Raw genomic sequence first — 24,718 nt, 5'->3', positions numbered from 1 at the left:
GAAACATTCATGATATGTTCCTGTTTGTCAACTTCTGTCTGCAATTGCATTAATAAAGGTTTTTTAAATTATTTAATTAAAGTTATTGTCATAATGCTAATTTCACCAATGAGTAACTAATTGATAAGGAAACGAACACTAACAATATACCAATTAAACACTGGAGTGATAGATGTGCAGAAGATGAATGTGCAAGTACAGATACTGGGGTACAAAGGAGCAAGATAAATAAATAAATACAGTATGGGGATGAGTTAGTTGGATGGGCTATGTACAGGTGCAATGATCTGTGAGCTGCTCTGACAGCTGGTGCTTAAAGTTAGTGAGGGAGATGTGAGTCTCCAGCTTCAGTGATTTTTGCAGTTCATTCCAGTCATTGGCAGCAGAGAACTGGAAGGAAAGGCAGCCAAAGGAGCAATTGGCTTTGGGGGTAACCAGTGAGATATACCTGCTGGAGCGCATGTTATGGGTGGGTGCTGCTATAGTTACCAGTGAGCTGAGATATTGCGGGGCTTTACCTAGCAAAGACTTACCTGGAGAAAGTGGGTTGGGCGACGAGTATGAAGCGAGGGCCAGCCAACGATAACGTACAGGTCCAAGTGGTGGGTAGTATATGGGGCTTTGGTGACAAAACGGATGGCACTGTGATAGATTGCATCCAATTTGTTGAGTAGCGTGTTGGAGGCTATTTTGAAAATTACATCGCCGAAGTCGAGGATCGGTAGGATGGTCAGTTTTACGAGGGTATGTTTGGCATAATGAGTGAAGGATGTTTTTTTGCGAAATAGGAAGACGATTCTAGATTTAATTTTGGATTGGAGATGCTTAATGTGAGTCTGGAAGGAGAGTTTACAGTCTAGCCAGACACCTAGGTACAGTGCCTTGCGAAAGTATTCGGCCCCCTTGAACTTTGCGACCTTTTGCCACATTTCAGGCTTCAAACATAAAGATATAAAACTGTATTTTTTGTGAAGAATCAACAACAAGTGGGACACAATCATGAAGAGGAACGACATTTATTGGATATTTCAAACTTTTTTAACAAATCACAAACTGAAACATTGGGCGTGCAAAATTATTCAGCCCCCTTAAGTTAATACTTTGTAGCGCCACCTTTTGCTGCGATTACAGCTGTAAGTCGCTTGGGGTATGTCTCTATCAGTTTTGCACATCGAGAGACTGAATTTTTTCCCCATTCCTCCTTGCAAAACAGCTCGAGCTGTAACTGCATGTTATATGTTTCAATGAAACAGTGCCATAAGCAACATTTAAGCAACACCTACAGTAAACAACACCTACAGTAAGCAACACATTATCAACACAGACACTCACATCATTATGTTACAAGAAGTTGCCACATGTCTCACACAGTGCGATCTATACACTGATGCACCTCTCCTTCTCTCACTTTAGTGGTTTGATGCTAATGAGCCCTGGTTCTAGTCTAATGGAAGCAGCCTAATCTCGTGATAGCTCAGCTCAACAGTCAGTCTGCTTGACCAGGCTACCTGGGCCCTAGCCGGCTGCACTATGCAACTTTAACTATATCTCTACTTTCTCTCCCCAGGACTCCAGTCTGTTGAAGAGCCCCATCTTCACCCCGACCACGGGGCGTCAGGAGCACGGCCTTTTCAACATTTTCCATGCCATGGAGGGCACCGCCCACCTCCACATCCTGGTGGTCAAGGAATACGAGATGCAACACTACAGGAGAAAATGGCCCAACCACATCCTGCTGGTGCTGCCAGCCATGTTGAACAGCGCTGGAGTCGGTGAGTGTCTGGACTCTGTGCTGAAGTTTCCCTGAGGTACAGTTCTAGGATCAGCTTTCCCTCCCACAATCCTAACCTTAACCATTAGTGGGGAAAATACACAACTGACCCAAGATCAGCTTCTAGGGGCAACCTCCCCCCTCATTTAGATAGTTCCTCTCATTTCATTGGTCTAGTTCTGTGATCCTTGATTGGAGAGTTGCAGTATTACATCGTCCCATCATAGTGCTCAATAAGGTGTTTCACTGCTGAGTGGTAGCATTGAGGACCATAGTAATGTGTGATAGAGCACTCAGCAAAGAGATCATAGAGCTGCCTTGTGTTTTATTAACTATATTTATGCATTTCTTTATACACTAATGTATTTTACACTTTTAGTTTGTCTAGTAGCTTATCTCTCTCTGCTGATAGTGATGAATTTATGGCAGTCAGTGTGAACTTCAAGAGACATACTGTATCTTGCCGTCAGTTGAGTAAGGTTGTAGTCAGTAAATATTACATTAGCCAATAGGGTAGGGCCTGGTCAATGAAAACACAACTAGGCCAGTAGTCTAATATATGGATCCACCAATCAGGTGTGTAGTCTTTATGGATGGACCAATAGTGTTGCAGCACTACAGGCACATGGCACGTGCAGCAATAGGGGCATGAGGTAAAGGGTGATAAAAACAGGACAGTTCAGCAGGTGGACGGACCAATAAAGTAATAATTAGAATTCAGGTCAAAGCTACTGTGTTCAGACTGTCGTTTGAGTTAGAGCCTTTAGAGTTGGAGCTCTGTGGTAGAGCTCTTTAGTTAGTGGTTGGAAAATATTTTTCTGCTGTTTTTATACAATTTGTGAATTTGACCCACAATAAATCTGTTGGATTTGAACTTGGGGATAACCACAGTCCAGACCTTTTTCTAGTCAGGTCATGTGACTAGACCAAACTAAATAAAATAAATAAGGGATCAGTGGATCTCCACCATCATCATATATGTCATTATGGTCAGAACCCTGGTCAAACGTAATGCACCATATTGGGAATAGAGTGCAATTTGGAACATACCCACTGTCAGTAACATAGCTGTAACATTACTGTTATCTCTGTCCCAGGGGCAGCTCGGTTCATGATCAAGGAGCTGTCATATCACAACCTGGAGTTGGAGAGGAACCGTCTGGGAGAGCAGGGGGTCAAGAGGCAGGACATCTGGCCCTTCATAGTCATGATGAACGACTCCTGTGTGCTCTGGAACGCACACCAACCCCAGTACAGCAGCGGGTACCGTTTCAAACTGGCATGCACACGCACTCATGCAAGCATATCCTTATGTGTGGCTCAGTTGGTAGAGCATGGCGCTTGCAATGCCAGGGTTGTGGGTTTGATTCCCACTGGGGACCAGTATGAAAAAGTACCAACATGTATGCATGTAAGTCGCTCTGGATAAGAGTGTCTGCTAAATGACTAAAATGTAGAAAATATATATACAGTGGGATAAAAAAGAGTATTTAGTCAGCCACCAATTGTGCAAGTTCACCCACTTAAAAAGATGAGAGAGGCCTGTAATTTTCATCATAGGTACACTTCAACTATGACAGACAAAAGTAGAAGAAAAAAATCCTGAAAAAATCCTGAAAATCACATTGTAGGATTTTTAATGAATTTATTTGCAAATTATTGTGGCAAATAAGTATTTGGTCAATAACAAAAGTTGATCTCAATACTTTGTTATATACCCTTTGTTGGCAATGACAGAGGTCAAATGTTTTCTGTAAGTCTTCACGAGGTTTTCACACACTGTTGCTGGTATTGTCCCATTCCTCCATGCAGATCTCCTCTAGAGCAGTGATGTTTTGGGGCTGTTGCTGGGCAACACGGACTTTCAACTCCCTCCAAAGATTTTCTATGGGGTTGAGATCTGGAGACTGGCTAGGCCACTCCAGGACCTTGAAATGCTTCGAAGCCACTCCTTTGTTGCCCGGGCGGTGTGTTTGGGATCATTGTCATGCTGAAAGACCCAGCCATGTTTCATCTTCAATGCCCTTGCTGATTTGTTACTTTGGTCCCAGCTCTCTGCAGGTCATTCACTAGGTCTCCCCGTGTGGTTCTGGGATTTTTGCTCACCGTTCTTGTGATCATTTTGACCCCACGGGGTGAGATCTTGCGTGGAGCCCCAGATCGAGGGAGATTATCAGTGGTCTTGTATGTCTTCCATTTCCTAATAATTGCTCCCACAGTTGATTTCTTCAAACCAAGCTGCTTACCTATTGCAGATTCAGTCTTCCCAGCCTGGTGCAGGTCTACAATTTTGTTTCTGGTGTCCTTTGACAGCTCTTTGGTCTTGGCCATAGTGGAGTTTGGAGTGTGACTGTTTGAGGTTGTGGACAGGTGTCTTTTATACTGATAACACGTTCAAACAGGTGCCATTAATATAGGTAACGAGTGGAGGACAGAGGAGCCTCTTAAAGAAGAAGTTACAGGTCTGTGAGAGCCAGAAATCTTGCTTGTTTGTAGGTGACCAAATACTTGTTTCCCACCATAATTTGCAAATAAATTCATTAAAAATCCTACAATGTGATTTTCTGGATTTTTTTTCTCATTTTGTCTGTCATAGTTGAAGTGTACCTATGAGGAAAATTACAGGCCTCTCTCATCAGTTTAAGTGGGAGAACTTGCACAATTGGTGGCTGACTAAATACTTTTTGCCCCACTGTATATACTCAAACTCCCTTATTCTTGGTCCATGAATATTGATCTGCAATGAATTCTCAGAAAAAAACATTTATCTGGACTACTCCAGCAACACCCTTACTAATATCTCTCTTCCCTCTCTCCCTCAGTGATATGGCAGACACAGGGCCCAGTCTGACCAACGTGTCTTTGAAGACGGTGCTGCAGCACATTGAGGCTACTCCTAAGATCTTCCTGTATACCATGTGTGGCACCCGCAAGTGGAGCAGTGCCCTGGCCCGCCGCCTGCCTGCCATGCCCTTCTCCCGATGCCACCTCCATGACTTTGTCATGCTCAATGTGGACCTGACACAGAACGTCCAGTACGACCTCAACAGGTACAGCTGTGAGGAGGTGGACTTCAACCTGAGAGCCAACAGCAGTGGTCTGCTGCTCTGTCGTTTCAACCACTTCAGCCTGATGAAGAAACACATTCCCTTTGGAGGACACAAGGACTTTCTGGTCAAACCCAAACTCACAGTGAGTTTTCTGCTCCTACTTTTTCTACCACATCCTTCTTTTTAACTTTTTCTTTTATATAAATACAGTACCAGTCAAAAGTAAGGACACACCTACTCATTCAAGGGTTTTTCTTTATTTTTTATTATTTTCTACATTGTAGAATAATAGTGAAGACATCTATTATTTTCTACATTGTAGAATAATAGTGAAGACATCACTACTATGAAATAACTTTGTGCTTTTGTCTGTGCCCAATAATGTTTGTACCATGTTTTGTGTTGCTACCGTGTTGCTACCATGTTGTTGTCATGTTGTGTGGCTACCTTGCTGTGTTACTGCCATGCTATGTTGTTGTCTTAGGTCTCTCTTTATGTAGTGTTGTATTGTCTCTCTTGTTGTGTGTTTTTTTCCTATATTTTAATTTTAATTTTATTTTGGGATTTTTAATCCCAGCCCCCTTCCCGGAGGATTCCTTTTGGCAGGCCGTCATTGTACATAAGAATTTGTTCTAAACTGACTTGCCTAGCTAAATAAAGGTCAAATACAAAAATTAAATAACACAAGGAATCATGTAGTAACCAACAAAGTGTTAAACAAATCAAATATATTTTAGATTCTTCAAAGTAGCCACCCTTTGCCTTGAAGACAGCTTTTCACACTCTTGGCATTCTCTCAAGCACCTTCATGAGGAATGCTTTTCCAACAGTCTTGAAGGAGTTCCCACATATGCTGAGCACTTATTGGCTGCTTTTCCTTCACTCTGCGGTCCAACTTATCCCAAACAATCTCAATTGGGTTGAGGTCGGATGATTGTGGAGGCCAGGTGATCTTATGCAGCACTCCATCACTCTCCTTGGTCAAATTGCCCTTACACAGCCTGGAGGAGTGTTTTGAGTCATTGTCCTGTTGAAAAACAGATGATAGTCCCACTAAGAGCAAACCAGATGGGATGGCGTATCGCTGCACAATGCTGGTTAAGTATGCCTTGAATTCTAAATAAATCACTGACAATGTCACCAGCAAAGCACCCCCACACCATCACACCTCCTCCTCCATGCTTTACGATGGGAACCACACATGCAGAGTAGGTGAACAGATGATCTCCGCATCTCACAAAGACATGGTGGTTGGAACCAAAAATCTCTAACATGGACTCATCAGACCAAAGGACAGATTTCATCCGGTCTAATGTCCATTGTTCGTGTTTCTTGGCCAAGCAAATCTCTTTTTCTTATCAAATTTAGTATTGTTTTTTTTCAGCAATTTGATAATGAAGGCCTGATTATCTGATTGAATTCTGTGAAGCATTTATTTTCGCTGCAATCTGAGGTGCAGTCGGCACTAATGAACTTATCCTCTGCAGCAGAAGTAACTGGGTCTTCCTTTCCTGTGGCGGTCCTCGTGAGTGCCAGTTTCATCGCTTGATGGTTTTTACGACTTCACTTTCAAAGTTCCTGACATTTTCCGTATTTTTTTAAATAAAATTTTACCCCGTTATCTCCCCAATTTCGTGGTATCCAATTGTTTTTTTAGTAGCTACTATCTTGTCTCATCGCTACAACTCCCGTACGGGCTCAGGAGAGACGAAGGTTGAAAGTCATGCGTCCTCCGATACACAACCCAACCAAGCCGTACTGCTTCTTAACACAGCGCGCATCCAACCCGGAAGCCAGCCGCACCAATGTGTCGGAGGAAACACCATGCACCTGGCAACCTTGGTTTGCGCGCACTGCGCCCGGCCCGCCACTGGAGTCGCTGGTGCGCGATGAAACAAGGACATCCCTACCGGCCAACCCATCCCTAACCTGGGTGACACTAGGCCAATCTCCCGGTCGCGGCCGGTTACGACAGAGCCTGGGCGTGAACCCAGAGGTCTCTGATGGCACAGCTGGCGCTGCAGTACAGCACCCTTAACCACTGCGCCACCCAGGAGGCCCGACCTTCATGTCTTAAAGTAATGATGGACTGTTGTTTCTCTTTGCATATTTGAGCTGTTCTTGCCATAATATGGACTTCGTCTTTTACCATATTGGGTTATCTTCTGTATACCAACTCTACCTTTTCACAACACAACTGATTGGCAGAAGGAAAGAAATTTCACAAATTTTCTTTTAACAAGGCACACGTGTTAATTGAAATGCATTCCAGGTGACTACCTCATGAAGCTGGTTGAGAGAATGCCAAGTGTGTTCAAAGCTGTCATTAAGGTAAAGGGTTGCTACTTTGAAGAATCTCAAGTATGAAATATTTTGTTAATTTCTTTAACACTTTTTTGGTTACTACATGATTCCATATGTTTTATTTCATAGCGTTGATGTATTCATTATTATTCTACAGTGTAGAAAATAGTAAAAATAAAGAAAAACCTTGGAAAGAGTAGGTGTGTCTAAACGTTTGACTGGTATTGTACATAATATAGTGTGTTTGTATGTGCCTAAATATGTCTGAAACACAGTCAGTCACCCTAACCCCCAACCTGCTCCCCCTCTAGGTGATGGAGAATCCAGCCCCCATCAGCCCGTACCAGTATGTCTGTGCCCCAGACAGTGATCACACCCTCCTGGCTGCCCCGGCTCAGTTCCTCCTAGAGAAGTTCCTCCAAAGCTGCAGCCACAGACTGTTCCCCAAGGCAGTACAGAACAACAGCAACCCTGTGCTGTCCATAGACAGTTTCCTCAACATAGGCCCTGAGGTACGATCCATAGACAGTTTCCTCAACAGGCCCTGAGGTAAGATCCATAGACAGTTTCCTCAACATAGGCCCTGAGGTAAGATCCATAGACAGTTTCCTCAACAGGCCCTGAGGTAAGATCCACAGACTGTTCCCCAAGGCAGTACAGAACAACAGCAACCCTGTGCTGTCCATAGACCGTTTCCTCAACAGGCCCTGAGGTAAGATCCATAGACAGTTTCCTCAACATAGGCCCTGAGGTACGATCCATAGACAGTTTCCTCAACAGGCCCTGAGGTAAGATCCACAGACTGTTCCCCAAGGCAGTACAGAACAACAGCAACCCTGTGCTGTCCATAGACAGTTTCCTCAACATAGGCCCTGAGGTAAGATCCATAGACAGTTTCCTCAACATAGGCCCTGAGGTAAGATCCATAGACAGTTTCCTCAACATAGGCCCTGAGGTAAGATCCATAGACAGTTTCCTTAACAGGCCCTGAGGTAAGATCCATAGACAGTTTCCTTAACAGGCCCTGAGGTAAGATCCATAGACAGTTTCCTCAACATAGGCCCTGAGGTAAGATCCATAGACAGTTTCCTCAACATAGGCCCTGAGGTAAGATCCATAGACAGTTTCCTCAACATAGGCCCTGAGGTAAGATCCATAGACAGTTTCCTCAACATAGGCCCTGAGGTAAGATCCATAGACAGTTTCCTCAACATAGGCCCTGAGGTAAGATCCATAGACAGTTTCCTCAACATAGGCCCTGAGGTAAGATCCATAGACAGTTTCCTCAACATAGGCCCTGAGGTAAGATCCATAGACAGTTTCCTCAACATAGGCCCTGAGGTAAGATCCATAGACAGTTTCCTCAACATAGGCCCTGAGGTACGATCCATAGACAGTTTCCTCAACAGGCCCTGAGGTACGATCCATAGACAGTTTCCTCAACATAGGCCCTGAGGTAAGATCCATAGACAGTTTCCTCAACATAGGCCCTGAGGTAAGATCCATAGACAGTTTCCTCAACATAGGCCCTGAGGTAAGATCCATAGACAGTTTCCTCAACATAGGCCCTGAGGTAAGATCCATAGACAGTTTCCTCAACAGGCCCTGAGGTAAGATCCATAGACAGTTTCCTCAACATAGGCCCTGAGGTAAGATCCATAGACAGTTTCCTCAACATAGGCCCTGAGGTAAGATCCATAGACAGTTTCCTCAACAGGCCCTGAGGTAAGATCCATAGACAGTTTCCTCAACATAGGCCCTGAGGTAAGATCCATAGACAGTTTCCTCAACATAGGCCCTGAGGTAAGATCCATAGACAGTTTCCTCAACATAGGCCCTGAGGTACGATCCATAGACAGTTTCCTCAACATAGGCCCTGAGGTAAGATCCATAGACAGTTTCCTCAACATAGGCCCTGAGGTAAGATCCATAGACAGTTTCCTCAACAGGCCCTGAGGTAAGATCCATAGGCAGTTTCCTCAACATAGGCCCTGAGGTAAGATCCATAGACAGTTTCCTCAACATAGGCCCTGAGGTAAGATCCATAGACAGTTTCCTCAACATAGGCCCTGAGGTAAGATCCATAGGCAGTTTCCTCAACATAGGCCCTGAGGTAAGATCCATAGGCAGTTTCCTCAACATAGGCCCTGAGGTAAGATCCATAGACAGTTTCCTCAACAGGCCCTGAGGTAAGATCCATAGACAGTTTCCTCAACATAGGCCCTGAGGTAAGATCCATAGACAGTTTCCTCAACATAGGCCCTGAGGTAAGATCCATAGACAGTTTCCTCAACAGGCCCTGAGGTAAGATCCATAGGCAGTTTCCTCAACATAGGCCCTGAGGTAAGATCCATAGACAGTTTCCTCAACATAGGCCCTGAGGTAAGATCCATAGGCAGTTTCCTCAACATAGGCCCTGAGGTAAGATCCATAGGCAGTTTCCTCAACATAGGCCCTGAGGTAAGATCCATAGACAGTTTCCTCAACATAGGCCCTGAGGTAAGATCCATAGACAGTTTCCTCAACAGGCCCTGAGGTAAGATCCATAGACAGTTTCCTCAACATAGGCCCTGAGGTAAGATCCATAGACAGTTGCATGATTTGTCTAAAATCCTTATTCATGTCCTCATTACATGTAGCGCCAAAAGACCACTCATAATCTGTAAAGTTCTCTACTTTTGATAGATTTAAACAGACAATATTGGAATCACCTTGGTCACAACCATGAACTGTCAACTCCATCTGCCTGATAGATTAAGATAGAATATGAATTTTGGTTAAAATATGTTGAATGTCATTAGATTTTGGAGTCATAAAGCTACTGAGGAAAAACAACATTGCTGCTTTGAATACCACTTGAATGAAGAAGAACATTTTTGTTTTTGTCAACTATGTAAAACATCAACTCCTTCAGATTTCTGTCTAATGTCAACTCCGTCAGAGTGCTGCAAGATCTGATAGGATGGTTGTTTTTATTGGGGATTTTGAAATGAATCATTCTCCATATTTTATTTTTAGAGGCAATAATATGTCTGTTTTCAAGATCTATTGTCATCTCCGTCAGTGGCTTGTCAATTCCATCACTGATGGTGAGATCGTTTTTTTGTAAATATTCAGAACAAATATTAGAATCACTGTTCTGCAACATTTGCTGTTGAAGTATTTGCTTTTCTAGGTATAAGGGATCATATTTGCTTTATACATGTTTTATGTTCTCAACCTAGAAAAACATGCCAAAATGCTAACAAAATCAGCCCTGGAGTCTTCAATAGAGCTATAAAACAAAACAAAAAGACGTTTGGAGATTTGTATTCCATATTTGATTAATCTACAATTATAATTAAACAATCAAGGCCTTTAAACACTTGTTGGATAATAACTGTAAAAATGAAATGCCTTTTATGGTGTCTGATGGAGTTGACATGAATCCAGTTAGTTAATTAAAAATAATAATAATTAGGTTGTTCCTTTACATGGTGTGATGGCTAATACTCTGATCAATCACAATATAGTTGATATTGTCCCATCTTTTAAGAAACCCTGAGTTCTAAAGCAGTTAAAAAGATCGGAGCCTCGTGTCAAAATGTGTAAAATAGCACGGGATTATCTGTAAAACATTTTTTCTCTCTGGCCTATAGGGGGAGGGTGTTTAACATAGGCCCTGAGGTAAGATTTAGTCAGTTACCTCAACATAGGCCCTGAGTAATAGCTGAGCAATCTTTTGAAAAAGGGGTGGAGAGAATGTCAAAATCTTAAGATTTCCACATTTTGTTGTTACAGCTTGAATTTAAAATGGATAAATATAAATGTTTGGTCACTGGCCTATACACAATACCCTTACAATGTCAAAGTGGTGTGTGTGTGTCTTGGCCACCGTACTCCGGTGCTAACCTTGTCAAGATATTCTCCACTGCTGTGCTCGTTATCGAGGCCACTGGGCACTCGTTGTCCTTTGACTATTTAAAACTCGAACGGGTCACTTCCCTTGATAACCGCGTCTAGGAAGGTTGTTAGCCTACTCAGCTATAAGACGTGAGATTTGGATTGCCTCCCCTAGGCATCCCTCTCCCCTGGTATTACTGGCATGCTACAAGCTAGCGCCACTGTGTGTCATCAGCTAGTTTACTAACTCCACCTAGCTGCCGCTGTGTGTTGTCAGCTTGGCTTACCAAACAACGGCCATTCGTGCATGTTTCACATTAATAAGCCTATGTGATATCTCTCCTAAACATGATATCTCTCCTGCTCCAGCCCGGTGGTCATAGCAAGGCTCACCCTAAATTGTTTGGCAGGTGCTGTACAATTCCTGCCAGATTATTGTAGCTCTCTACCTTTACTCTGGATTGTAATAGTTGTTGTAATGCAGTCTCCAGTTACTATTATATTAGTTAACTTGATTAATCAGATTATTGCATAAGAAATATTTTATTTGTTTATTTTATATATTTTTTCTTCACATTCTGAGAGAACACTGGGCATGCATAGCTGCTCCTCTTGTGAAGCTAAACTACAAGTAGAAGATGGTCATGACCTGTGCCCCGTCTGCCTAAGCGTTGGCCACCTGTATGAGGCCCTTGCTGAACCCTGCATTAACTGCACCATTATGCCTGTGAAAGTAAGGGAAGCGAGGTTAGTCAGAATTGACAGCCTGGTTTTCACAGATAATTTACCAGCGTTGATTGCCTGGATCCACCCAGGGCGACCAAAAGAGCTAAAACCCACGAAACTGATGGCCTTCACGTTCCTGTTTTACCAGAACTGTCACGGTTGTCGTAAGAACGGGACTAAGGGATGTTGAGTTCCACATATTTATTTCAAAAGTGGAACTTAAAGCAAAAACAATAAATCAATAAACGAACAACAAAACGTGACTACGTGGTGCACATGCACAAACACACAAAAAAAAGAGGTACTTAAATATGATTAAATATGATCCCGAATTAGAGACAACAATTACCAGCTGCCTCTAATTGGGAATCATACAAAAAGACCAACATAGAACATTTAAACTAGAACACAACATAGAAATTATAAACTAGAATACCCCCTAGTCACGCCCTGACCTACTAAAGCATAGAGAAACAAGCGCTCTCTATGGTCAGGGCGTGACAAGAACACAGGCAATTTCTGCGGTTCGCCATCCGTAGCCAGGCATATCAGTTTGCGATATTACCCTTCGTCCTCTCCCTGGCTCCTTGCATCTCCACAAGATGTGTGAGTGCAGCCATGATCTCCCTCCACCTACAGGGGATTAGGATCCTTCCTTACTTTGACGACTGGCTCATCTTCTCCCCCTCTCACGAGTTTGTGGCTGAGAACCAAGCGTTGACACTGACCCACCTTACCATGAACAACAAAAACAAAAAACTTCACACCAGGCCAAAAGGTCACCTTTATTGGTATGGCTCTGAACTCCTGTACTATGAGGGCATGTAAACAACTCAGTGTGTGGACAGCATTCTTCTTCTGCAATTTTCCAGTTGAATGAGTGGTGAAGGTACCAACGTTCCAACAACTGATGGGCACGCTCACGCTCCTGTCTTTAAGACTATTACAAGTGTGGTTTAATGACCTCCGCCTGGACCCCAAGTGGGACAGAAACACCAAAATGCAGGTGACATGGGCATGCTTCTCTACTCTGCGGCCATGGAGGAAGAGAACCTACCTGACTACAGATGTCCCTCTTGGATCAATTCCGTTAAGGCGGGAACTGACAACCGACGCTTCACTAACAGGCTGGGGAGCACTGTGGCAACACAGGTCTGTATGGGGAGAGTGGCTCCCCCGCTGGAGAAAAATGCACATCAACGTGCTAGAACTTCAGACAGTTTACCTCGCCCTGAATCACTTTCTGCCGGGTCCTGATACAATCAGACAATACATTGACAGTGTTCCACATCAACCATCAAGGGGGAATGAGGTGGCCCAAAAACTTCTGACATGGGCCCTACGAGCCATTCATCTCCCAGGCAAGGTGAACGAGGTAGCGGACTTCTTGTCGTGACAGAAAACAACTCCGGGAGGATGGAGACTTCACCTGCAAGTAGTGAAGATGATATGACAGCGGTTTGGAACTGAATATGTGGACCTGTCCGGGTGAGAACTTGGGATCTGCGAAAGCCTCCCTTCGAACATACGGAGGAGTCAGACATAAAATGGTTACGTTCTGAAAATGGTTTTCCTCTTAGCTATTTCATCAGCGAAACGTGGGAGTGAGCTCCACAAACTCTCTATGAGTCCTGTCTGCATACCATGGAAGGCCTTATGGTCCTATCCAGCCTTTTGCCTAAATGTATTACCCCTTCACATCAAGCCATCGAGCTGGCGGCCTTCTTCCCTCACTCCTTTCCAGAATGCGGAGGAGGAGCGAGCAAATCTCCAGTGTCCAGTCTGTTTCCTCAAATGCTATATGCAAGTCTTGGAGCACGACAGCAAATCAGACCAGCAGTTTCTGTGCTTCGTTGGGAAGTCAAAAGGCCTTGCATTGTCCAAGCAGAGGCTTTCTCACTGGGTTGTGGATGTCATTGCTCAGGCCTACAAGGGTATAGGGCTCCCTGTTCCAGAAAGTGTGATATATTACTGGACCAGAAGTGTTGTCACATCTTGGGCTGCACTGAGAGGCGGCCCCCTGAATGAGATATGCACAGCTGCTGTCTGGTCGTCGCTCTGCACGTTCTCGAGATTTTACAAGGTCAACGTTGCATCTTGCCACAACATGGGGTCTGCCATTCTTCCAGTGGCACCGGCACATTCATCAGAGGTTAGTAGTGCTATTCCTCGCGACCTTGTTGGCATGTCTGACAGTCTTCCAGTGGCACCGGCACATTCATCAGAGGTTAGTAGTGCTATTCCTCGCGACCTTGTTGGCATGTCTGACAGTCTTCCAGTGGCACCGGCACATTCATCAGAGGTTAGTAGGGCTATTCCTTGCGACCTTGTTGGCATGTCTGACAGTCTTCCAGTGGCACCGGCACATTCATCAGAGGTTAGTAGTGCTATTCCTCGCGACCTTGTTGGCATGTCTAGTTTCTAGTGTCTAGTTTCCGGTTCCGGTTCCGGTTGGAGCGAGCGGCCGCATCTACACTTCGGTCCGCAGGTAGTATAACTTTTTATAACTTTTCATTACATTTCGTTATAGTACAACGGTTTGATTTGTCTAATCTTAGCAACTTCTTCTTAGCCAGCTACATAGCCGTCTTTGTATCAACGACAATTGCATAATTATCGTATTTCGTCGTCCTAACGTATCTGCCCAGCAGCTAGCTAAGCAGCTAGCTAACATCCACTGTCCACTAGCACTGTAGAAACTATTACACTCAACTGAACGACTCGATTAGCGTAGTGTCAGCTAGCTACATAGTTGTCTTCGTATCCAAGATAATTGTGCAGTTTAGAGTGTGTAGACTTAGAGTGATTATCTTAATTTACCGAGGTTAGCTAGCCAGCTATTTGTCGTCCTTAACGTAGGAAATGCTGCTAGCTAGCTAGCCAACAGCTAGCCAACCTCTACCGAATTGAACTCCAACTACCCGGTCAACATTCCGCGTCGTTCCACAGGTAGTATCACATTTTCATTTCACTTCATTACAGTACAACGGTTTGATTTGTTTGATCGTAGCTAGCCAGCTACATAGCCGTCTTTGTATCTAAGACAATTGTGTAGTCTAGAGCGATTTTCTAGGTTAGCTGGCCAGCTATTGTCGTTCTTCTAACGTAGCTAGCCAGCTAGCCCCGAATAGCAGCACTGTAGTAACTATTACAGTACAACGGTTTGTTTTGTTTGATCGTAGCTAGCTAGCTACATAGCCGTCTTTGTATCTAAGACAATTGTGTAGCCTAGAGCGATTTTCTAGGTTAGCTGGCCAGCTATTGTCGTTCTTCTAACGTAGCTAGCCAGCTAGCCCCGAATAGCAGCACTGTAGTAACTATTACAGTACAACGGTTTGTTTTGTTTGATCGTAGCTAGCTAGCTACATAGCCGTCTTTGTATCTAAGACAATTGTGTAGCCTAGAGCGATTTTCTAGGTTAGCCAGCCAGCTATTGTCGTTCTTTTAAAGTAACGGAACGCAATCAACCTTGCTAGCTAGCCAGCTAGCCCCCGAATAGCAGCACTGTAGAAACTATTACACTCGACGGAACGACTTGATTAGTGTAGTGTCAACATCGCAGCCACTACCAGCTAGCCTACTCCAGCAGTACTGTTTCATTTCAATCATTTTAGTCAATAAGATTCTTGCTACGTAAGCTTAACTTTCTGAACATTCGAGACGTGTAGTCCACTTGTCATTCCAATCTCCTTTGCATTAGCGTAGCCTCTTCTGTACCCTGTTAACTATGTGTCTATCTATCCCTGTTCTCTCCTCTCTGCACAGACCATACAAACGCTCCACACCGCGTGGCCGCGGCCACCCTAATCTGGTGGTCCCAGCGCGCACGACCCACGTGGAGTTCCTGGTCTCCGGTAGCCTCTGGAACTGCCGATCTGCGGCCAACAAGGCAGAGTTCATCTCAGCCTATGCCTCCCTCCAGTCCCTCGACTTCCTGGCACTGACGGAAACATGGATCACCACAGATAACACTGCTACTCCTACTGCTCTCTCTTCGTCCGCCCACGTGTTCTCGCACACCCCGAGAGCTTCTGGTCAGCGGGGTGGTGGCACCGGGATCCTCATCTCTCCCAAGTGGTCATTCTCTCTCTCTCCCCTTACCCATCTATCTATCGCCTCCTTTGAATTCCATGCTGTCACAGTTACCAGCCCTTTCAAGCTTAACATTCTTATCATTTATCGCCCTCCAGGTTCCCTCGGAGAGTTCATCAATGAGCTTGATGCCTTGATAAGCTCCTTTCCTGAGGACGGCTCACCTCTCACAGTCCTGGGCGACTTTAACCTCCCCACGTCTACCTTTGACTCATTCCTCTCTGCCTCCTTCTTTCCACTCCTCTCCTCTTTTGACCTCACCCTCTCACCTTCCCCCCCTACTCACAAGGCAGGCAATACGCTCAACCTCATCTTTACTAGATGCTGTTCTTCCACTAACCTCACTGCAACTCCCCTCCAAGTCTCCGACCACTACCTTGTATCCTTTTCCCTCTCGCTCTCATCCAACACTTCCCACACTGCCCCTACTCGGATGGTATCGCGCCGTCCCAACCTTCGCTCTCTCTCCCCCGCTACTCTTTCCTCTTCCATCCTTTCATCTCTTCCCTCTGCTCATACCTTCTCCAACCTTTCTCCTGACTCTGCCTCCTCAACCCTCCTCTCTTCCCTTTCTGCATCCTTTGACTCTCTATGTCCCCTATCCTCCAGGCCGGCTCGGTCCTCCCCTCCCGCTCCGTGGCTCGATGACTCATTGCGAGCTCATAGAACAGAGCTCCGGGCAGCCGAGCGGAAATGGAGGAAAACTCGCCTCCCTGCGGACCTGGCATCCTTTCACTCCCTCCTCTCTACATTTTCCTCCTCTGTCTCTGCTGCTAAAGCCACTTTCTACCACTCTAAATTCCAAGCATCTGCCTCTAACCCTAGGAAGCTCTTTGCCACCTTCTCCTCCCTCCTGAATCCTCCTCCCCCTCCCCCCCCCCTCCTCCCTCTCTGCAGATGACTTTGTCAACCATTTTGAAAAGAAGGTCGACGACATCCGATCCTCGTTTGCTAAGTCAAACGACACCGCTGGTTCTGCTCACACTGCCCTACCCTGTGCTCTGACCTCTTTCTCCCCTCTCTCTCCAGATGAAATCTCGCTTCTTGTGACGGCCGGCCGCCCAACAACCTGCCCGCTCGACCCTATCCCCTCCTCTCTCCTCCAGACCATTTCCGGGGACCTTCTCCCTTACCTCACCTCGCTCATCAACTCATCCCTGACCGCTGGCTACGTCCCTTCCGTCTTCAAGAGAGCGAGAGTTGCACCCCTTCTGAAGAAACCTACACTCGATCCCTCCGATGTCAACAACTACAGACCAGTATCCCTTCTTTCTTTTCTCTCCAAAACTCTTGAACGTGCCGTCCTTGGCCAGCTCTCCCGCTATCTCTCTCAGAATGACCTTCCTGATCCAAATCAGTCAGGTTTCAAGACTAGCCATTCAACTGAGACTGCTCTTCTCTGCATCACGGAGGCGCTCCGCACTGCTAAAGCTAACTCTCTCTCCTCTGCTCTCATCCTTCTAGACCTATCGGCTGCCTTCGATACTGTGAACCATCAGATCCTGCTCTCCACCCTCTCCGAGTTGGGCATCTCCGGCGCGGCCCACGCTTGGATTGCGTCCTACCTGACAGGTCGCTCCTACCAGGTGGCGTGGCGAGAATCTGTCTCCTCGTCACGCGCTCTCACCACTGGTGTCCCCCAGGGCTCTGTTCTAGGCCCTCTCCTATTCTCGCTATATACCAAGTCACTTGGCTCTGTCATAACCTCACATGGTCTCTCCTATCATTGCTATGCAGACGACACACAATTAATCTTCTCCTTTCCCCCTTCTGATGACCAGGTGGCGAATCGCATCTCTGCATGTCTGGCAGACATATCAGTGTGGATGACGGATCACCACCTCAAGCTGAACCTCGGCAAGACGGAGCTGCTCTTCCTCCCGGGGAAGGACTGCCCGTTCCATGATCTCGCCATCACGGTTGACAACTCCATTGTGTCCTCCTCCCAGAGCGCTAAGAACCTTGGCGTGATCCTGGACAACACCCTGTCGTTCTCAACCAACATCATGGCGGTGGCCCGTTCCTGTAGGTTCATGCTCTACAACATCCGCAGAGTACGACCCTGCCTCACACAGGAAGCGGCGCAGGTCCTAATCCAGGCACTTGTCATCTCCCGTCTGGATTACTGCAACTCGCTGCTGGCTGGGCTCCCTGCCTGTGCCATTAAACCCCTACAACTCATCCAGAACGCCGCAGCCCGTCTGGTGTTCAACCTTCCCAAGTTCTCTCACGTCACCCCGCTCCTCCGCTCTCTCCACTGGCTTCCAGTTGAAGCTCGCATCCGCTACAAGACCATGGTGCTTGCCTACGGAGCTGTGAGGGGAACGGCACCGCAGTACCTCCAGGCTCTGATCAGGCCCTACACCCAAGCAAGGGCACTGCGTTCATCCACCTCTGGCCTGCTCGCCTCCCTACCATTGAGGAAGTACAGTTCCCGCTCAGCCCAGTCAAAACTGTTCGCTGCTCTGGCCCCCCAATGGTGGAACAAACTCCCTCACGACGCCAGGACAGCGGAGTCAATCACCACCTTCCGGAGACACCTGAAACCCCACCTCTTCAAGGAATACCTAGGATAGGATAAGTAATCCTTCCCACCACCCCCCCCCCCTTAATGATTTAGATGCACTATTGTAAGGTGGCTGTTCCACTGGATGTCAGAAGGTGAATTCACCAATTTGTAAGTCGCTCTGGATAAGAGCGTCTGCTAAATGACTTAAATGTAATGTAATGTAATGTCTGACAGTCTTCCAGTGGCACCGGCACATTCATCAGAGGTTAGTAGTGCTATTCCTCGCGACCTTGTTGGCATGTCTGACAGTCTTCCAGTGGCACCGGCACATTCATCAGAGGTTAGTAGGGCTATTCCTTGCGACCTTGTTGGCATGTCTGACAGTCTTCCAGTGGCACCGGCACATTCATCAGAGGTTAGTAGTGCTATTCCTCGCGACCTTGTTGGCATGTCTGACAGTCTTCCAAGTCTTTGTAGAACCATATTGACATTCTTAACTTCCGTTCTACTTCATACATATAAAACAGAAGTTACCAATGAAACTATGGTTCTACAAATACCTGGAAGATCGTCAGTACTTTCCTGTCACTCTGAATCTTTGGGCGAGAAGATTCTCTAAAACAGTGTGTGATCTGACGCACAGTTTAAATGAACAGTGGGGGCATGTCACCGTTTTATTCTCTTTTTGAATATTATTACCGAACTACGCGGAGATTGAGAGATATAATCCATCTTCCAGGTATTCGTTGAACCATAGATACTCTGCACAGGCAAAGTTCTAGAGGGAAACCTGGTTCAGTCTGCTTTCCAACAGACTCTGGGAGATGAATTCATGTTTCAGCAGGATAATAACCTAAACTACACAGGAGTTGCTTACCAAGGAGACAGTGAATGTTCTTGAGTGGCTGTGTTACAGTTTTGACTTAAATCTACTTCAAAATCTATGGCAAGACTTAAAAATGGTTGTCTAGCAATGATCAACAACCAATTATTTGCCAGAGCTTGAAGAATTTTGAAAAGAATAGTGGGCAAATGTTGCACAATTCAGGTGTGGAAAGCTCTTAGACTTACCCAGAATGACTCATAGCTGTAATCACTGCCAACGGTGCTTCTACAAAGTATTGACTCAAGGGTGTGAATAATATGTAAAGTAGATATTTCTGTATTGTATTTTAAATACATTTGCAAAAATGTCAAACATGTTTTGAATTACTGTCATTATGGAGTATTGTGTGTAGATGGGTGAGACAAGAACTATATAATCCATTTTGAATTCAGTTTGTAACACAACAACATATGGAATAAGTCAAGGGGTATGAATATTTTCTGCAAATGTTCTGCAAATATTGCACAATCCAGGTGTGTAAGTCTTAGAGACTTACCTAGAAAGAGTCACAGCTGTAATTACATTTAACATTACATTTAAGTCATTTGGCAGACGCTCTTATCCAGAGCGACTTACAAATTGGTGAATTCACCTTATGACATCCAGTGGAACAGCCACTTTACAATAGTGCATCTAAATCATTTAAGGGGGGGGGTGAGAAGGATTACTTTATCCTATCCTAGGTATTCCTTAAAGAGGTGGGGTTTCAGGTGTCTCCGGAAGGTGGTGATTGACTCCGCTGTCCTGGCGTCGTGAGGGAGTTTGTTCCACCATTGGGGGGCCAGAGCAGCGAACAGTTTTGACTGGGTTGAGCGGGAACTGTACTTCCTCAGTGGTAGGGAGGCGAGCAGGCCAGAGGAGGATGAACGCAGTGCCCTTGTTTGGGTGTAGGGCCTGATCAGAGCCTGGAGGTACTGCGGTGCCGTTCCCCTCACAGCTCCGTAGGCAAGCACCATAGTCTTGTAGCGGATGCGAGCTTCAACTGGAAGCCAGTGGAGAGAGCGGAGGAGCGGGGTGACGTGAGAGAACTTGGGAAGGTTGAACACCAGACGGGCTGCGGCGTTCTGGATGAGTTGTAGGGATTTAATGGCACAGGCAGGGAGCCCAGCCAACAGCGAGTTGCAGTAATCCAGACGGGAGATGACAAGTGCCTGGATTAGGACCTGCGCCGCTTCCTGTGTGAGGCAGGGTCGTACTCGGCGGATGTTGTAGAGCATGAACCTACAGGAACGGGCCACCGCCTTGATGTTAGTTGAGAACGACAGGGTGTTGTCCGGGATCACGCCAAGGTTCTTAGCGCTCTGGGAGGAGGACACAATGGAGTTGTCAACCGTGATGGCGAGATCATGGAACGGGCAGTCCTTCCCCGGGAGGAAGAGCAGCTCCGTCTTGCCGAGGTTCAGCTTGAGGTGGTGATCCGTCATCCACACTGATATGTCTGCCAGACATGCAGAGATGCGATTCGCCACCTGGTCATCAGAAGGGGGAAAGGAGAAGATTAATTGTGTGTCGTCTGCATAGCAATGATAGGAGAGACCATGTGAGGTTATGACAGAGCCAAGTGACTTGGTGTATAACGAGAATAGGAGAGGGCCTAGAACAGAGCCCTGGGGGACACCAGTGGTGAGAGCGCGTGGTGAGGAGACAGATTCTCGCCACGCCACCTGGTAGGAGCGGCCTGTCAGGTAGGACGCAATCCAAGCGTGGGCCGCGCCGGAGATGCCCAACTCGGAGAGGGTGGAGAGGAGGATCTGATGGTTCACAGTATCGAAGGCAGCCGATAGGTCTAGAAGGATGAGAGCAGAGGAGAGAGAGTTAGCTTTAGCAGTGCGGAGCGCCTCCGTGATACAGAGAAGAGCAGTCTCAGTTGAATGACTAGTCTTGAAACCTGACTGATTTGGATCAAGAAGGTCATTCTGAGAGAGATAGCGGGAGAGCTGGCCAAGGACGGCACGTTCAAGAGTTTTGGAGAGAAAAGAAAGAAGGGATACTGGTCAGTAGTTGTTGACATCGGAGGGATCGAGTGTAGGTTTTTTGAGAAGGGGTGCAACTCTCGCTCTCTTGAAGACGGAAGGGACGTAGCCAGCGGTCAGGGATGAGTTGATGAGCGAGGTGAGGTAAGGGAGAAGGTCTCCGGAAATGGTCTGGAGAAGAGAGGAGGGGATAAGGTCAAGCGGGCAGGTTGTTGGGCGGCCGGCCGTCACAAGAAGCGAGATTTCATCTGGAGAGAGAGGGGAGAAAGAGGTCAGAGCACAGGGTAGGGCAGTGTGAGCAGAACCAGCGGTGTCGTTAATTGCTGCCGAAGGTGATTCTAACATTTAAGGGGAATGAATACTTTCTGAAGGCCAACTTGTGTCCAACTCATGTATTGATCGAGCACAGGTTTTAAGAATTTTTCGTATAGGATTTGGACAATTGGAACGATTCCATGTTCCCATGATAAAACATCATGACTGAGATGGAGGAGATGTGACTATGCTTTCTGTATCCCCAGGTGTCAGTATGTTACGTCAGCTCCAGGCCACACTCCTCAAACCTGGACCACCAGGGTCTGGTCTTCAGCGGCCTGCTGCTCTACCTGTGTGACTCCTTCGTTGTCTCTGGCCTCCTCAAGAAGTTTCACTTCCTCAAAGGTAACGAATGCTATTTTCTATGTTGTGTTTTGTTAGTCCTTATGTAAAGTTAAGTGTAACCTCATCCATTGTTTTGGAACCATGTAAGGTTTGACCAATGTAATGTCTGTGAGGCCTAGGGCTATTAATCTTCAATTCAATTCACTCGATCAATACCACCTTTCTGACTGGTTCTCTGACCTCTGATTATAATGTTTTCCAATATATACATCCAAAATGACATATACTGTATAATGAACCATACAACAATACACGTATATACCGTAGGAAAACAATGGCACCTTTCTGATTGTTTCCTTGACCTATGACCTCTGACCCTGTTCCTAGGTGCCACATTGTGTGTGATCTGCAGGGACCGTAACTCTCTCCGTCAGACCATCATGCGGCTGGATTTGGAGGACAAGTGGCAGTTCCGCCTGAGGGATGAGTTCCAGACGGCCAACTGCAGCGAGGACCGGCCCCTCTATTTTCTCACCGGACGCCATGTTTAACCCTAAGACTGATGCCAGACCTGCTCAGCTGTCCTCCTGTTCCATAGACCCTAACCAGGCAGGAGGATAACCACCAACCACTGATCTTAGACCAGTTAACAATCACAATTATTCTCTGTCTGTCAGAGGATACAATCACTCTTAGAACTGTTCAGCCGACCCCCTGTCACACAGACCCTAATCAAACAGGAGGATAGCATCTGTTCTCAGACCACTTAACAAGCACAACAATTCTCTGTATGTCAGGAGATCAGAGAGATGTATTGGGGCACACCCAGGCCCCAAGTGCCCTGTATGGACACGTGGCCATCATCAATGTGGATGTAACTTCTCCTATATGCTCCTCTCCCACGCTGCACTATGTTCGGAACAGAATTGTTCAGCCAGAGACTCTTAACTGAGGCTTGTGTTGGAGTCTGTCCCTGATCTGAGCTTGGCGAAAGCACACCATGCGATCTGAGGACATCACCCCATATACAAAACCATGAAAAACATATTTCAACCAGGCAGGTGCGACACGAAAGTCAGAAATAGCGATATAATAAATGCCTTACCTTTGATGATCTTCTATTGGCACTCCAAAATGTCCCAGTTACATCACAAATGGTCCTTTTGTTTGATAATGTCCTTCTTTATATCCATAAAAACTCAGTTTAGCTGGCGCGCTTCAGTCAATAATCCTCCCAGTTTCCCTCCATCAAAATGCATACAAAATGAATCCCAAACGTTACTTATAAACTTTTCCAAACAAGTCAAACAAAGTTTATAATCCAACCTTAGGTTCCCTAATACGTAAATAAACAATAACGATTCTCAGTTTTAAATTTTGTCTTTACCGGAGAAAAATACCAAAGAACATATTCTCATTCACGTGCTTGGAAACACTACAGCCAAAATGGGAGCCACCTAGAAGAACTTCAATTTCTGGGTCATTTTTCCAAAAACCAGCCTGAAACTCTTTCTAAAGACTGATATCTAGTGGAAGCCATAGGAACTGCAGTCTGGGAGGATTTCACCTTATAATAAAAATGACAGCCGTTGAAAAGTGGTAGGCTGAAAAAAATATGTTTTTGGGATGGTTTGTCCTCTGGGTTTCGCCATATCAGTTCTGTTATACTCACAGACATTACTTTAACCGTTTTAGAAACTTTAGAGTGTTTTCTATCCAAATGCATATCCTAGCTTCTGGGCCTAAGTAACAGGCAGTTTACTTTGGGCACGCTTTTCATCCGGACGTCAAAATACTGCCCCCTACACCAAACAAGTTTTAACTCTTTCTTGAACTGCATTGTTGGTTAAGAAAATATTTACTAAATAAACTAAAGTAAAAAATTATAAAAAGTAACAGGAACAATAACAAGGCTATATACAGGGGGTACCGGTACTGAGTCAATGTGCAGGTTAGTCGGAGTAATTTGTACATGTAGGTATGGGTAAAGTGACTATGCATAGATAATAGACAGTGACGTAGCAGCAATGACAAAAACAAATGGGGGGGGGGGGTTGGCAATGTAAATAGTCCAGGTGGCCATTTGATTAATTGTTCTTATGGCCTGGGGGTAGAAGCTGTTAAGGAGCCTTTTGGTCCAAGACTCGGTGCTCCGGTACCACTTGCCGTGTGGTAGCAGAGAGAACAGTCTATGACTTGGGTGACTGGGGTCTTTGACAATTCTTAGGGCCTTTCTCTGACACTGCCTAGTATATAGGTTTTACATGGCAGGATGCTTGGCCCCAGTGATGCACTGGGCCGTACGCAATACCCTCTGTAGCGCCATACTGTCAGATGCCGAGCAGTTGCCATACCAGGTGGTGATGCAACCGGTCAGGATGCTCTCGATGGTGCAGGACCCATGCCAAATCTGTTCAGTCTCCTGAGGGGGAGAATGTGTTGTCGTGCCCTCTTCATGACTGTGTTGGTGTGCTTGGAACATGATAGGTGGTTGGTGATGTGGACACAGAGGAACTTGAATCTCTCGACCCGATCCGCTACAGCCCCATCCATGTCAATGGGGGCCTGTTCGGCCCGCCTTTTTCTGTAGTCCATGATCAGCTCCTTTGTCTTGCTCACATTGAACGAGAGGTTGTTGTCCTGGCACCACACTGCCAGGTCTCTGACCTCCTCCCTTTAGGCTGTCTCATTGTTGTCAGTGATCAGGCCTACCACTGTTGTGTCATCAGCAAACTTAATGATGTTGTTGGAGTCGTGTTTGGCCACGCAGTTGTGGGTGAACAGGGAGTACAGGAGATGACTAAGCACTCACCCCTGAGGGGCCCCAGTGTTGAGGATCAGCATGGCAGATGTGTTGTTGCCTACACTTACAATTTGGGGAAGGCACGTCAGGAAGTCCAGGATCCAGTTGCAGAGGGAGGTGTT

At 46.0% G+C, this 24,718-nt stretch overlaps 1 protein-coding gene across 1 annotated transcript in view; it reads left to right on the top strand.

Annotated features, from left to right (window-relative positions):
* The window catches only part of LOC135512272 (GREB1-like protein), a 55,143-nt gene extending 31,302 nt beyond the window's left edge, over positions 1-23,841 (top strand). The window contains exons 27-32 of the mRNA XM_064934122.1: positions 1,568-1,772; positions 2,869-3,034; positions 4,594-4,963; positions 7,437-7,637; positions 21,715-21,853; positions 22,181-23,841. Coding sequence (XP_064790194.1) covers positions 1,568-1,772; positions 2,869-3,034; positions 4,594-4,963; positions 7,437-7,637; positions 21,715-21,853; positions 22,181-22,344 — 1,245 coding nt within the window. The 3' untranslated portion in view covers positions 22,345-23,841. The remainder of the gene's footprint in view (positions 1-1,567; positions 1,773-2,868; positions 3,035-4,593; positions 4,964-7,436; positions 7,638-21,714; positions 21,854-22,180) is intronic.
* The last annotated feature ends 877 nt before the right edge of the window (positions 23,842-24,718 follow it).

This window comes from Oncorhynchus masou, chromosome 3 (genome assembly GCF_036934945.1).
Source record: "Oncorhynchus masou masou isolate Uvic2021 chromosome 3, UVic_Omas_1.1, whole genome shotgun sequence".
In the NCBI taxonomy this organism is placed as follows: domain Eukaryota; kingdom Metazoa; phylum Chordata; class Actinopteri; order Salmoniformes; family Salmonidae; genus Oncorhynchus; species Oncorhynchus masou.
Note: the sequence above shows the minus strand (reverse complement) of the source record. Positions and strands in the feature narration are given on the sequence as shown.